This window comes from Pleurodeles waltl, chromosome 8 (genome assembly GCF_031143425.1).
Source record: "Pleurodeles waltl isolate 20211129_DDA chromosome 8, aPleWal1.hap1.20221129, whole genome shotgun sequence".
Taxonomy (NCBI): Eukaryota; Metazoa; Chordata; class Amphibia; order Caudata; family Salamandridae; genus Pleurodeles; species Pleurodeles waltl.
This window is the reverse complement of record NC_090447.1, coordinates 811,154,101-811,169,233: the sequence shown is the minus strand read 5'-3', so window position 1 is coordinate 811,169,233 and position 15,133 is coordinate 811,154,101. Positions and strand designations below refer to the sequence as shown.

Genomic DNA, 15,133 nt, shown 5'->3' with positions numbered 1-15,133 from the left:
AGTAAGATCCCCCTTGGTTGGGGGGGCAATTGTACTGGAAGAGAATAAAGAATTTAAAAAAAAAGCAAGAAGGGAGCAGCACAATATATCGTAAACACAAATAGTATGTGGCTTATTGATCTTGTACGAGCAGAATAATAATTTAGGTCCCAGTGAGGTATAAAAGCATCAAGGGTAGTAAAAATAAAGAACTGATGCACATTCTATACATATTAACTGGATATTTACAGGCGATCTGACAGTATTTATGGGCATGTACTCATGAAAGGGCGTCCTTGTACCAATGACCCATCACTGAGTTACCAGGATGAATCGCTCGGAGGTGCTATCTGTTGCAGCCATTACACCCAATCCAGCAGCCAGTGTTAGTGTAGGGCTTATACACCAGCTATGTCCCCCAGTCTCCAGCAGAGCGACGTGTACAAGCACTCAGCGTTCAGTGTGCGCGAGTTCAGGGGGGAAAGATGATTGTTTTTTGCTTCAGCTATCCATACATTTCCATCCCAGTAGGTACTTTCCCCTGTAGCTGGGCCCTGAGAGCTCATCCTCGTGAAGAAGTCTGATTCAGCCCGAGCCCATGTCCATAGATCCTTCAGCCATCCCTTAATGTCTGGTGCTACTGACACCTTCCATTGCACGGCAGTGTGACATTTGAACAGGATGAACGCCAGGTCTAAAAGCGTATCCAGGTACTTGACCCTTTTGCCCTCATGCGAATCCCCAGCACGCAGGAATCTGGAGTGATTGGCAGCCGACGCGCTACTATTTCAGCCATTGTTTCAGTTACTTTTTCCCAAGCAGGTTGCACTGCACATTCCCATGTCAAGTGATAAAAACCCTGCATCTGATGTCTTGCAACCGGGGCATACATGCGTCGAATGGAGGAGTGAGATAAGTTTGGTGTATGTAATTGAATCAGTCATTGAACTGAACACAAATAGCTACTTGCAAGGCACTCCACTGCCCCTACAACTTAAACTTGTAGAGCACAGCTGGTGGGGGTTATAAGACACCCACGGGTGTCCGGGCAGCCAGAGAAAGACCAGAGAACATTCAAGAGGCAAAAGAGGAAAATCTTTGAAGCCTTAAAGGCTTTATAGGTCGCCAGGTCCGTTCCCCTTGTACCAAAGCTGCATCCCAGGGAGCTGCTTGCAGCTTCCCTCACTCTAAACGGAGACACTACAGGGAATCCTATGCTTAGTGTAGGAACAAGGAAAGGCAGAAGCACCACCAACATAACTGACATATCACCCACTCGCCATGCTGAACTATTTTAAATCTCAGAAGCATGCTGAATTGTCACACATTAGATGTTTTATCTCACAATGCACTGTGTAAAGAAACTAATAGTTATTTGTTTTGTTTTTCACTGCAACAGACGTTTAAAATATTTTTGAAGCGTTATCGTGCAATCAGGATCTTTTGGCTTTGCCAAAGCATTTTACTGTTATGGTAGTTTTTTTTCTACAGAATACACCCTTCCTATATTTTAGTTTACACTGGAACGTCGATCTAAACCAATCACCTTTCTGCACCTATAATGACAACCTGTTTTTGATGGTTCTTCCCCATATCCTGTGTCTTTTCATGTGTACTGTTGTACAGAATGCCAGAAAAGTTTGTGTCCCTTGTGATTGCAAACCCCAGATTCCATCTCTGGTTCTGATGTTTGTGAATTTAGCTCATTCGTACTTCATTGCGTGTATTTGGGCACAAGGGCCCGGAGAGTGGGGAACCAACTTCTTCCCACGACTGTATCATCCTACACTGCTAGCAGCAGTTTTCTTATTATGGTTTACTTTGCTGGTCCAGTCCTGATGTTTTGCATACTAAGTACTGCACAAACCCATCTGTGTGTTTGGTGGGGCGGAGGGGGTAACCCAAGGTCCATCTGCTCTTTTCTGCAAGAGTGCGTTGATGTAAGAATACACTAATCTGGTTGCTTGTCAGGACAGGTTAGTGAAAGCAGGCGAATGGCTGAGATTTGGAGGAAGACTCGCTGTACAGAAAATCACAAGCTGCTGCTCCTGTCCACACCATGTGAAGTGCAACAGGACGTGCTTATCGCCTTCTTTCGGTGCTCCAGATTGCCAGTTGAAGTGTGTGTAATGATACACACGCATGCATGAGTGCGCTGGCGCGATTTCATAAGTGATCGCTGTGTGCTACAAACCATGAAGATAACCTCCCCACAAAAAAACAGAAAAAAATTTCGGTGCAATATTTGGCTTCGTGTAGTATTGGTGCTTAATGTTGCTAGTTTTCTTGAAATATGCCTCTAACAAATTGAGTAAAATGCCAGCCTTTTACCCCAGTGTGTGCACATTTATTTTATGTTGCTGTCTGTTGCCAGTATTTCTTCGCCTCCCAAGTGACAGTCTTTGACCTTGCAGGTTGAGCATCCCATCACGGAATGCATTACTGGCCTGGACCTCGTCCAAGAAATGATCCGCGTTGCCAAGGGTTACCCTCTGAACTACAGACAAGAGGACATTCCCATCAACGGCTGGGCGCTTGAATGCCGAGTCTACGCCGAGGTAAAATGGGTGAAGGTGGTGGTGATAAGGTGGTTATGTCAAGTTTGAAATCCAAAGATTGATGCCACACGATCTCTAGATGAAACAAGTAGAAATAACCATGACTATTGTTTCAGAAGCTGTGGGTCGCAGAAGTCCAAGCAATACATAAAACCGCCTTTAAATTCTGTACTTGCATTGTCACATTTGTTGTGCTTCAAAGACAGAGGAGATGTCAGGCTGTCTTCTGACTCATTGCTGCTTATGTTTTTTAACATGAGGATTGGTGTTTACAAAGTCCTCTCACTTTCCAACCAGAGAAAGAAAAGTATAGAGAGTTATGTGACAGTCTTCCTAGGGGACAGGGAGTGTGAAAAGAAAGACTAGAGGTTGTCATTTGAAGTAACACAACAAAATGTACAGACCTGTAAATGAACTGTGTACATTCAGCAGTTAGGAAAGTAAAAATGAAGCACATTTTTTTGTTGTTCAAAAGTGTGATGGAAAAACAACTGTAATAGGATCAAAACCAATCAAGGCACTGTACTAGGTGATGCTCAATGTAGGAAACTGACCCCTTGTTGCAGTACCCCACACACACACTTTTTGCTGGATATTTGATGCTAATTTGACGGAGTGTGTGATGGGATCCTGCTAACCAGGTCCCAGCACCTGTGTTCTTTCCCTAAAACTATACCATTGCTTCCACAATAGGCACACCCCTGGCAAGCAACTAAGTCCCAGGTAAAAGGTAACATTGGTACCAAGGGCTCTCTGGCCAGGATGGGTCCCTGCAGGCTGCAGCATGTATTATGCCACCCTGAGGGACCCCTTACCAAACACATGCACACTGCCATTGCAGCCTGTGTGTGCTGTTGGGGAGTAGAAGGTAAAGTCGATATGGCATCCCTCTCTGGGTGCTTTGCCTACCAACCACTGCCTGTGGCATAGATAAGTCACCCTTTTAGCTGGCCTTACAATCCTAAGGCAGGATGCATTATACCACAGGTGAGGGCATAGTTGCATGAGCAATATATCCCTACAGAGTCTAAGTCCATTCTTAGTCATTGTAAGGGCAGTGTGGCCATATTAAGTACATGGGCTGGGAGTTTATCATTATGATCTCTGCAGCTCCATGGTGGCTTCACTGAAGACTGGGAAGTTGTGTCTCAGACTTCTTGGCACAATAAACTCACTCTGATGCCAGTAATCTGTTTATTGTAAAATGCACACAGAAGGCGTCTTGGAGATGCCCCCTGTATTTCACCCAACCCTTTAGTGTAAGGCTGACTGGTGACAGCCTGCCACTAACAGACAAGTTTCTGACCCCATTGGGTGAGAGACTTTGTGCTCTCTGGGGTCAGGTACAAAGCCTGCTCTGGGTGGAGGTGCTTCACACCTTCTCCCTGTAGGAACTGCAACACTTGGCTGTGAGCCTTAAAGACTCGGGCCTCCTGTTAAAGTGCCCCAGGGCACTCCAGCTAGTGGAGCTGCCCGGCCCCGGACCAAGCCCCACTTTTGGCGGTAGGTCTGGCGGGAAAATTAGGGATAATCAAGGAGAAGTGACCACTACAGCTAGGACCACCCCTAAGGTGTCCAGAGCTGAAGTGACCCCCTCCTTGCAGAATTTTCCATCTTGTTTTGGAGGAGCGTGACCAGTAGGGAAAGGAATGTGCCCCCCTCCCCAAAGGGAATGGACAAATGAAGGTGTAGCCACCCTCGGGGACAGTAGCCATTGGCTTCTGCTCTCTGACCCCTGTAACACCGCTAAATCTAATATTTAGGGGCACCATTGAACTTTGCTCTTCAGATTCCCTGCGACCTCAAGAAAGAAGGACTGAAGAGCAGACCCCCAGCAGTGAAGACTCCAGATGACAACTGACTTGGCCTTAGCCCTACTGGCCTGTCTGCAGCTTCAAGACTCCTGCTACAGAAAGGCGATGCATCCTGCAGGACCAGCGACCTCTACAAACCCCCAGAGGACTGTCTTCCCAGTAAAGGGCCAGGAACTCCTGAGGACATTGGCCCTGTCCACAAGAAACCCTTGAAAGGACTCCAGAACCTCCCTGGATCCGCAAGCCCTGTCCACTCTACACCCGAGGCCTGAGTCCAGTTGGCCCAGCAGTCCAGAGGAGATCTCCAGGTGATTACGACCTCAGGTCCAACCTGGGTGTTGGCCAACACGACAACGCCTGCAGCCTGAATCCGTAAGACACCCCCCCCCCCCTTACCGCAACTGGATGTGATGAAGATTCCCGATGCCCAAAGTTCCCCCTGCAGCCCCCTGGCCTTGGGGAATCTGACTGACAGTCCAGCAACATCCAGCGGGCACCTCTCCTCTTTGTCCAGCCTTTGGTTTTCCAGAACTGACTCCTCTGGACCCAGCATGCAGCATCGTTGTGATGCCCGGGGTTCCCCCATTAAAAAAGCATTGGGTGCCCGACGCTGTGTTTGCACCCAGCGCCCCTATGCCACTGAGGGTGTGTGTTTGGTGCTGACCTAAACCCCCCAGGCCTGTGTCCTGAAACCGTGGGTACTTACCAGCAATCCGTTTTCTTCTCAGTGCCCCAGTCCTCGGGATTCCATTGAAAACTCAACACCCGGCCAGCCCTGTGTTGCTGGTGGTGACCTCTTGGGGTCAACTTGAACCTTGACCAGGGGCATCCTAACCCCCGAAGACTGGGATTGTAAATCGAGTACTTACCTGTAAACTGTGATAGCACTTTTTCTCCCCTAGGATTGTATTGGTTTCTATGAAAAATGGCACTGTTATTTTTTAAAATTGAAAAGTGTTACTTGTAAACTGTTTTATCAGCAAAACCTAAACAAAGTACATTTGATACATATGCTTGATACCTAATTAAAACTGTACTTACCTGCAACAAAGACTTTTTGGTTCTAGTAAAGTAACAAAAGATATGTTTGCTATATAAAAACATTGGCCCTGGACTCTCTGCAAACTATACCTCATTTTGGTGTAGTATGTACAGAGCCAGTTTCCCATCCTACACAAATTTTTAATATTTACTGAAACCTGATTTCCATGCATCATCATTTGTGTGCAATATAGTTTTGTCAGTAAATCTGTATGTATGTGCAAATTTAATGGCCATTTCAATAGAAAATGTGCTGTCTGTAAATGACAATGCACTGTCACTGGATGCTTTGATTACATTACAAAATTGCCTGCCTCATATCAATTCAAGCTAGTGGGTCGTGAAAGTTTCTGGTTATAAAAATTGGGTTGTGGTTCTAAAAATTATCAATGATCTTTCAGGGTTACGGTTTTAAATGGTTCCTTCTGCACTTGATTCAAAATCTCTACCTTGTAGAGTACTCTTTTTGTTTTTCTCGAATGTGACCTGTTCTCAGACACCTGGGGATTATTTGCAGGAAGCCATGGAGAATTTGCGGCTAAAAAATGCAAGTCATGTATCCTCTTAGCAGTTTGCATTTATCGTGTGCCACAACCAATGATATGGCTTCCCTACGACCGTTATGGCCAGGAGTTTTCTGCAATGAATGGAATGAAAAGTTACTAGTTTGAGTGTTTAAATGGCGGTGGTGTTCGATTAATTCGCGTGGACCCGCGCGCATCGACTTAGTCTTTCAACTCTGGGAGAACAGCATAACGTTTGACATTGGCCGTCAAGGACAGGCACGCTTTTGGGTGGTACATGCCCATTTGTGTATTTGTAGCCGGCTAAATAGCGTTTTTTCCATGTCCTTTCAGTTCTTTGTGTTGCCTTTGGCATTCTAAATGCCTCTGTGTCTGTTTTGTCTCGTCTCTGCTGACACAACAGCAATTTAAAACTTGTTATGCTAATCACAAGATGCGTGTTAAACACTTGAATAGCAGGGAAATGTGTCACTCTTGGCTATAGCAGCTCTGAGGCACACCATGGAACAACAATGGGGCTATTGCAAGCAATGTTAAAAGCACTTAATCGAAATAGAGCTGCCAGTGTCTTTTTCAATCCTCTTCCTGCTTGACCTTGTTTCCAGTGCTTTATCGATGTGAGTTAATGCGTCCTCTTGTTTGAATTTCATTCCAGGATCCCTACAAGTCCTTTGGCCTGCCTTCTATTGGCCGCCTTTCGCAGTACAGAGAGCCTCTGCATGTTGAAGGAGTAAGTTGCACTTTCCCTTCCTACTGAAATATACTTTGGAACGTTGTACATGTTGAAAGGAGTAAGTTACTCTTTCCCTTCTTACTGAAATATACTTGGAAATGTTGTACCATGCAAGTGGTTGCTTGTTTGCAGTGCCATACTAGATGCCTTTTGTATCAAATGATTGCCTATTGGCCAGCATCTTAAAAGTGGGAAATTTGGTGTTCAGTAGAGAAATAGTTCACACTCTTGTCTGCTTCTGTTGGAATTTCAGAATTTTGGTAGGAATAAGGGATGAGTATTTGGAGAAACCTTAAAATCGCAGCCATAGCCTCTTAATTTACCATTTTTTTCTGTGAGTAGTTGTTCCCTTGGCTTGGGCTTTATTTGCTGTTATACATCCAGGATTAAGAAACTCATTGGACCCCCCCCCGTCCTCCAAATTCAGAGAATTGGACACTCTACCTGCCTACCCTTATAAAAGTAGTTTTGGATGGTTTCGAGTTGCACACTCCCATCCAACACCAAGCCAAGCTGAGATCATCATTGGCAGCACTGATTCTCTCAAACCTTCAAGGTGGATGAGCTTGAGTGAATTCGGAAGGTGACTCATTGGAGAAAATGTATATGACAATATGACCGGTGACCCTATACAAGACTATATAAAGCATTTTGCTTGCTTAGGGAGTGACGGTGAATTCATGGAGGGTGACATCTTCCAAATAAAGATGAGTTTAGAGATACGTTTGACCTTGGAAAACATTGAGTGGAATCTGCTACTTCTCGTGCAATCAGGCTCTCTTTAGTACCATTAGCTGCCACTCTGCCTGCCTACAGAAGCAGGTTGTGAAACCGGTCAAGATGCATGCAGTAGTTTAAATACTGGAGTGTGCTGATTTAAGACGCTAAGAGCACACGGCAGATTTGCCACCAATCGCCCTTTCTATTAAACAGTTCTTTGTTTTCTGCTTGAAGAGAACATGGACATCTCCTCCTCTGTGCGTCATGAGGAGTCTGAGCAGTAAGTGTATATCTATGACACCCGGGCTGCCGGCGGACTGACAAGGCTTCTACCGGTTTAGTGTATGATTATTCACTCCACTTGCTTGCATGGAAAACGCAGAAAGCTTCCCGAGGAGGAATTGTAAATATAGAAAAGGGGTATGGTGAAGGGGCAAATGAACGAGGAGTTTTGATTTTTTTGTGTGAACTGTGTTGCTACTGTATTTCTTGAGGGGGCCTGACCCTTGCTAGGCCTTAAGGCCCCCTGCTGCGTTGTGTCTGAAAACAGAGCAACAGTTGTGGAGAGTCAGTGAATAGGCAAATGATAATGGAAGGCTGCTCTTAAGCAGTTACCCATTTTCAAACACGACCTTTTTTTATTATTAAATCGCAATCTGTGATAATTACGCTGATTGTCTGATGTCTTCCGTGCATTATCGCCGGCATGCAAGATGTCAAATATTTTGCCCTTAGAAGTTTTTTTTTTGTTTCTTTTTTGCAATTTGCAGGTTTCAAACGAGACTTGTTGAACGTACAAGTGATAATGGACAAGACCGTACCCCCTAGGGTCGTTGCCCCACCAAATCTTTCTTCAATTAATGCTGCAGGCAGGAGCCTTATGCAATAACATTGGCGCCCATAAGCCAGCCGTCTAGCGAAGAAAAAACAATTAAAATGCCTTAAATGTTCTGCGTACTGCTGTTATATGCTCGTGTGAATGTTGCGTGTCAGCTAAATGGACCAAGGAGCAGCTCGAGTGATTGGGTGCAAGGGAGTGCGCGCGAAGCTTTGTCTATCATTATTGTTAGGCGCAATCACAATGATGCCAGCAGGGCAGTGGGCGCGTTGACGGCTGTAATTACGTATCTCCATGGTGATCACTTTTGGCCTGTCATGGAGGCCCGCCAGTCCCCTCCCTCGCGCGCATTTAATCAGATTGGGCTGTCACTTGTCAGGTAGACATGGCGGCCTGGGAGTTGGGCTGAAGGGGGAGAGGTGAATTGAAAATGAAGGGTGGGAGATGTTTGATAGCTTCACGTGGCCCGGCCTCACAGCCGAACCCGACGGAAAGACATTTTAATTATGCCAAAGGCATCCGCTGCCGTGGCTAGAGGATTTCATAACAGTGGGCTGGGCTGCGTGCTCGGGTTCCTCTCCCCGTGATCCACTGCAACCCCAACAGCTGCTCCAAGCAGGGAACAATCATTATCGCTTTTTCGTATTTTTTATGATTACACAATTGGCAACGGCATTTATCTATCTGTGCATATATTTAGTTATATACTCTCACACGTGTATGGCATATAAAGATATACACACCCGTGCGTAAGTATTTGTATACTTAACTGAACGTGTACATACGCACCAAACCTAGATATCTTTATCTTGCTGGATATATTTATTTCCACGTATGTATTTAGATAGATACTCACCAATAAACTTATTTTTTTCCTGCAATGCCATCAAAGGCTTCTTAACATGTAATAAGCTACAAGGGGGCAGTTAATGTCACCAGAATCCAAATACCATATGATATAGCACGTTATCCGTTACACATTTATTTTGTTTCCCTGTTCCCGGATCATATTGGCTGAAAAGCTGTGATTCGTAGCAAAGTCCTTATACCGTTTAATTAAGGCGATTCAGATTGCTAGGATAAAGTTGTGTACGTGCAGGCAGGAAGTCCGGGGTACCCTTCAGTCTTGGAGATTGTAAAACTGGCCCATACATGGGCACACGTTACACATGTCACACAGTATTAACTATACTGGAAGATTTCTTTGGTCCTTGTTTTCTCCGGGAAGTCCGATAAATCTGTCTCAGTCGGGCCACAGCAATGGCAGTGTTTCATGATAACCACTGAATGTATAAATGATTTCACCTTCGATCCTTTGTACAGTGTCTCAATGCATGTTATGTGAATATTGTTACAAATCTGGCCCCTACACCGAATGATAGTTGCCCCTTTGTCGGAAAAAAGATGGTTCACTATTTATCTTTAACACTATTAAATTCTGTGGTAAAGTTTTAAGATTAATTTAGAATATGTTTTTCTTGGTGGTATTTGAGCATTTTTTAAAATATAGAAATACAAGGCTGTAAGAAATGCATACGTGGTATCCTTGCCGTCATCTGGTAAATTAAGCCATCAGGGTACCCTCTTGTGAATACTGTAGACAAGGCACTGCCTGCTGACAGTTTCTCAAATTAAAGAATTAACATCCAGCTGCCTCTGTGACGACCTTGTACTTCTCGCTGAGCCGCAGGTTTGTTGAACGGTTTCTTCAGGTGAAAGTGTTCACCGGTTTTTCAGCACCGTGCCTCCCGATAACCTCCTTCCGCCAGTAGTGTTTAGAATTTATGGACCCTGCTGCTCCAGCGGCTTTTCTGCCCCCGAGGCTTCAGGATGCTCTTGTCAGTTTTGACTGTTATGATGGGCTTTTCTGTAGAACATGTCCCGAACCTTAAAAAGACCTGTTCGTAATGTGTATATGTATTTATTCGTTAGGAATTTACGTAGGCTTTATAGGGTTCACTTCAATAAGCAGTTGATGAAGCCACACAAAAGGAAATCAATATTCTGCAAAATACACGTTGACAGCAATGCCATTTATTAGAAAGCTGAATTTAAGCATGTCTCTCGAAAATGACATGATTTTGAGTTCACTCTTTGGGGTGGTGGACAGCAAAGGGCGTTTGTGGCTGGCATAGAAGTAGTAAAGCCCACCGCTCAAGTAGCTGCCCAGCAGATCTCCCAGCAAGCCTGCTGCACGATTCCCTTACCGCTCCCACCAAAGTCCCCAAATGGGCGAACAGTTGAGCCAAACTTTGAAAGTTGAGGGATAGGAAGCCGCGGCTTTGGTCAAAGATCCCACTCAGAACCTTTCAATTCTTTCCTCATCCACGCCCACAAAGCTCTTCACAACACAGGCCCTGCCTACTTCAACAAGCGACTCACCTTCCACGCTCCCACCCGCCAGCTCTGCCAAGCTTGCCTTCTCCGCCTGGAACACCCTCCCCGTCCACCTACGACAGACCCAGAACCTCCTGACCTTCAGGAAACGCCTCAAGACCTGGCTGTTCGAGCAGTAGCAGATCCTTTCCCCCCCCACCCCCCTTTCAGCGCCTTGAGACCCTAGGGGGTGAGTAGCACACTTTACAAATGATTGAGAGAGATAGTGCTGTAGAGAAGGTACTGCAGAAAAAAGGAATATGTACTTAATGTAAATTAACATAAATTGTTTGTTTCATTATATTGGTAACTGATTTGAACTAATTATTGGGTTTTGCATGAAACTGATAAAACATTTGAGTTTTTTTCGGGGCCTCGGACCTTTGCTGATGCATTATTTCAGACTGTACCTATAACATTAAGATATGCAAAGAAGAAAAACCACGGCACATCCCAAGCGATTATAATGTTCCAGTTTATTCCTCGTGATGTCTTTAGATGAAACAATAATCTGTGGCCCAAGGTAACATCTTGGAGCCAGAGTCAAGAGATGACAACAGAAATCCTTTTCAAATGAACATCAGCCCAAATAGACAACAGCCGACACATGTTTCGTCTGGGTAGACTTTATCAAGGCTATGATGCAGATAAATAGCTCAATGTTCCAAAGTGCCAGAGACAAATTGATGTCTTATAATTATTATTTGCAGCGCCGTCCATACCACGTCGAAAGAAACGCTTGGAGACATCTGAGGCTTACCATGGTCCTCTAGCCTCCTCTTACTCGACCTCCTTCTCAAAACATAAGACATCAATTTGTCTCTGGCACTTTGGAACATTGAGCTATTTATCTGCATCATAGCCTTGATAAAGTCTACCCAGACGAAACACGTGTCGGCTGTTGTCTATTTGGGCTGATGTTCATTTGAAAAGGATTTCTGTTGTCATCTCTTGACTCTGGCTCCAAAATGTTACCTTGGGCCACAGATTATTGTTTCATCTAAAGACATCACGAGGAATAAACTGGAACATTATAATCGCTTGGGATGTGCCGTGGTTTTTCTTCTTTGCATATCATAACTGTAACCCTCTTTTGGGGCAATAGTTTTCGCACTCTGTGGCTGGGTGCATACCACTTCGAGCACTCCCCCCATCGTTCTACGTCATCATGGACTTTGTAAACAAACAATAGCTTATATTTGGAAAGTGCGCTCTCTCCTTTACACAGCCACCTTTTTTCTTATATATAACATTAAGATAGTTACCATTAAAATGATGAACAGCATGGATCTAACTTAATTCTCCCCCGAAACGTTTTTATTAAGCATTTTTAAGTTAAAGAATTACAGACGGTATCCACATAGCATTCTAGAAGATTACAGATAAGTGTCTGCCTATATGAGATACTTAAACTGTCATTTTGCCAAAAATATAAAATAATAATGTGATGCTGTGTGAAATATTGCTTCAAAAGTAGGAAGAAGGGCCAACTGCCTGGCAATACGTGAGTGCTAGGAGATGTGCAATTGTTGAGCGGCTGCTATCTATGTGACCAAGGGGACAACACAAGCATAGGGAGGTAACACACACTTAACTGTGAGGTCTATACAGGGGAGAATGCAGAGGGGGTGTGATGTTACTTGTCAGCTGGAAGTAGGCACCGGTGGGCCAGCGACAGGGGAGTAACCATAAGGAGAAAGGTATCAGTGACGTTGGTTTCATTGGGGGGGGGGGGGGTGTTTGCAGAGGCCTTTTGACTCTTTCCTACAAATTGCTGTACTCCCAAGATGCAACCAGCGGGGCTAACAGGGCATGTCACTTTAGGGTTATATCCTGTTTGGCTAGCAAGAGGAGAAAGTCAGTGAACCTAGCTGCTACCTTATTAAGCTTTTAGAAGGCCACTGGCCTCCCTAGTGTTAAGTTCCTCGCAGTGGGTGATGTCGGCTATGTTGGCCAGAGTTGCTCGCCAGTAGTGCCCTAGGGAAGTACAGGACCAGAGGATATGGTGTAGGTCTACATTGTCAGGTTGGCAGCAATAGCAGCAGAATTGAGCTGCTGGAAATATCTGGTTTAGTTTGGTGGGTGTAAGGTATCCTCTTTGTAGGATAGAAAACAACTTGAACAATTTTATTGGGAATAATTTGTTTGTGTACTTGAAGTGCTTTAAAGGACAAACCTAGCTTAAAAGCAATGAAGCGTTTTTCAGTTATTCAGTGGGTGTCTTGTGAAGTATCACTCTTTAAAGAATGCCTGGTGCTGAATATAGAGGTGTCACTTCAAATTGAGACAGCCTCTTAAGTACGTCTTGGGGAATGACCTCTGGGCACATGAATTATTGTGTTTTTTTTTATTTTTTTATTTCTCTCCTCTGTTCTTTTACTCAATGGTAATTTCTCTTGTTGCTTCATTTTCCTCTCAGTTTATCTGCTTTAGGCAATTTGCTTTTATTCACGTGAGAGGGCAAAAGGCATAAACAAATGTACAGAAGGCCTAATTTTTTCTAGAGAGATAAAATGGGCACTTTTACGATGTCCAGTTGATCATCGAACATGCTGCAGAGATGTTTGTAACGTTAATATTTCAGGTTTTACTCTTAGCTAGGTTCAAGTATATGTGTACCTATAAGAGATTGGTAAATGTGTGCAATGGTTGCAAAAATACATTTGTTATTCAGTATTAAGCAATACATATTATTACGGCTGAATTAAAAAAAAAATCACTATGGCATGGTCGTCAGGGTGGTTCTTTTTCCATTATGATGGGAAGTTGTGAATAGAGCAGACCCTTAAACTGTGTCAAATTACTATTGTTTTCTTTTATTTATAAGGTTCGGGTTGACAGCGGCATTCAAGAAGGAAGTGACATCAGCATATACTACGATCCTATGATCTCAAAAGTTAGTTTTTTACATTTTCATTTATTTCCGGTTCTGTGTTGAATTATTATTCCTTAAAAAAGCAAGATGATACGATAAATGTTGCCTTTTGTTGTTAAAGTAGAAGTGCTTTTAACATGTTTGTTGTGACTTCAAATTCCATTATTGGGAACCTTTCCACCTATTTATTTTACACATTAAAAAAAATATAATTGTTTATTAGATTTTTAAACGTTTATAATAACGGAGTTTCATAGATGCCATGACAAAGCAACGCCCCTTATAATTTTGTAATAAAAGAAAATTGACATCTGCACCTTTTTATTTAAATACGTTACCCTTTAGTCCGTCACCACGCTAAACCCAGTCGAACTGCTGTTATCTACTGGTAAAATAATATGGGATTCTGATTCTTGCCCATACCTCCAGAGTCCTTTAGTTCTGGCAGATAATCATTACAAGGATATCTCAAATGACAGAGGGATATTGCAAGTCTATTTACTTGCCTTTTATATACTCTATAAACAGACATTTTGGATATTTTTCTGTAGGTTTCCATTGACAGCGTATGTACTTTTTTTGTATGGGATATATGTTCACATTTTTCCTAGCCATAATATTTGGCATGGTATCTTTTCTTTGCCCGCAGCAAGCATGCTCGAAAAACCGCATAATTACAATTTCCTGGGTGGTCTTCATAGGATAAGTTTTGAAATATTTTGTCCCCAGTAGTGCCTACACATGAACATCGAGAATAGAAAATATACCTAAGGCCCTTACAGATTCTCTACCCTCACTCTAACATTGGCAGTTTAAGGTATTACTTCCTGTTTTGTATCAGGTCATTTTCAGTCCTGTATTCTCACCCAAGCTGGTCAGGCCTGCTGTGATGTTGTCTCTGTAGCCCCATCCATACATACATTTATACTCCATTTCTCAGTGCTGAATAATATTGAGTTGAGATCCTTGCATATTTGTTGCCCCAGACAGTTGGATCTAAACTACTGCCCATTTTTATGTTTCTTTCTTTTTGTAGGATAGTGTTTTTCCAATTTGTTGTCCCTACTTTGTATGTATCAAAAATCAGGCTTCCTGGTCACTGCAAGGTTTGCATTAAGTTTTTGACTGTGGTTATTAGCTTGGATAGTTTTTTATCTCTGGTTTCAAATCCAGTGTTCAATGCCCTAGTTCGAAATATTGGACTCAATAACATTCCCTACTTTACATTTCTGATGGATACTCCTACCTGCAGGTTCCTCACCTTCTGGGTATCCCAGAGGCAAGGCTGAATCTGGAAACATTTCTCCAATATCTCTTCCACCGCGGCAGGGGGTGCGAGTTCCAAGTCAGCTTTGCAGGCAGCACCCGAGAGGTTACATGAGCCAGAAAAGCTCCCCTGTTGGCATGCTGACGTCGGTTCCCTTTTGTTAAGCATCATAAATGCATTCCAGAATAACTTCCCTCAGGGTAAAGGGGAATTGTTCATTGAATGATTTCTCATTCTGATACTTTTTAGATACATTTCTCGTTGTAATGTCCCAGTCGAAGCGATCCAGATTCAAACCTTACAGAAACTGTGAAGGACAAATGCCAATTATTGACCCTGACAAAATCTGTCTCTGGTGCCTGGGTTCATCAGAGCATGATGTTGACAGATGCGAATCCTGTAAGATGA

General features: G+C 43.6%; 1 protein-coding gene across 2 annotated transcripts in view; it reads left to right on the top strand.

Annotated features, from left to right (window-relative positions):
• The window catches only part of PCCA (propionyl-CoA carboxylase subunit alpha), a 2,021,650-nt gene that overhangs the window by 1,000,345 nt on the left and 1,006,172 nt on the right, over positions 1 to 15,133 (top strand). For both annotated transcript variants that reach the window (XM_069205070.1, XM_069205071.1), the window contains exons 13-15: positions 2,394 to 2,537; positions 6,572 to 6,646; positions 13,411 to 13,479. In XM_069205070.1, coding sequence (XP_069061171.1) covers positions 2,394 to 2,537; positions 6,572 to 6,646; positions 13,411 to 13,479 — 288 coding nt within the window. The remainder of the gene's footprint in view (positions 1 to 2,393; positions 2,538 to 6,571; positions 6,647 to 13,410; positions 13,480 to 15,133) is intronic.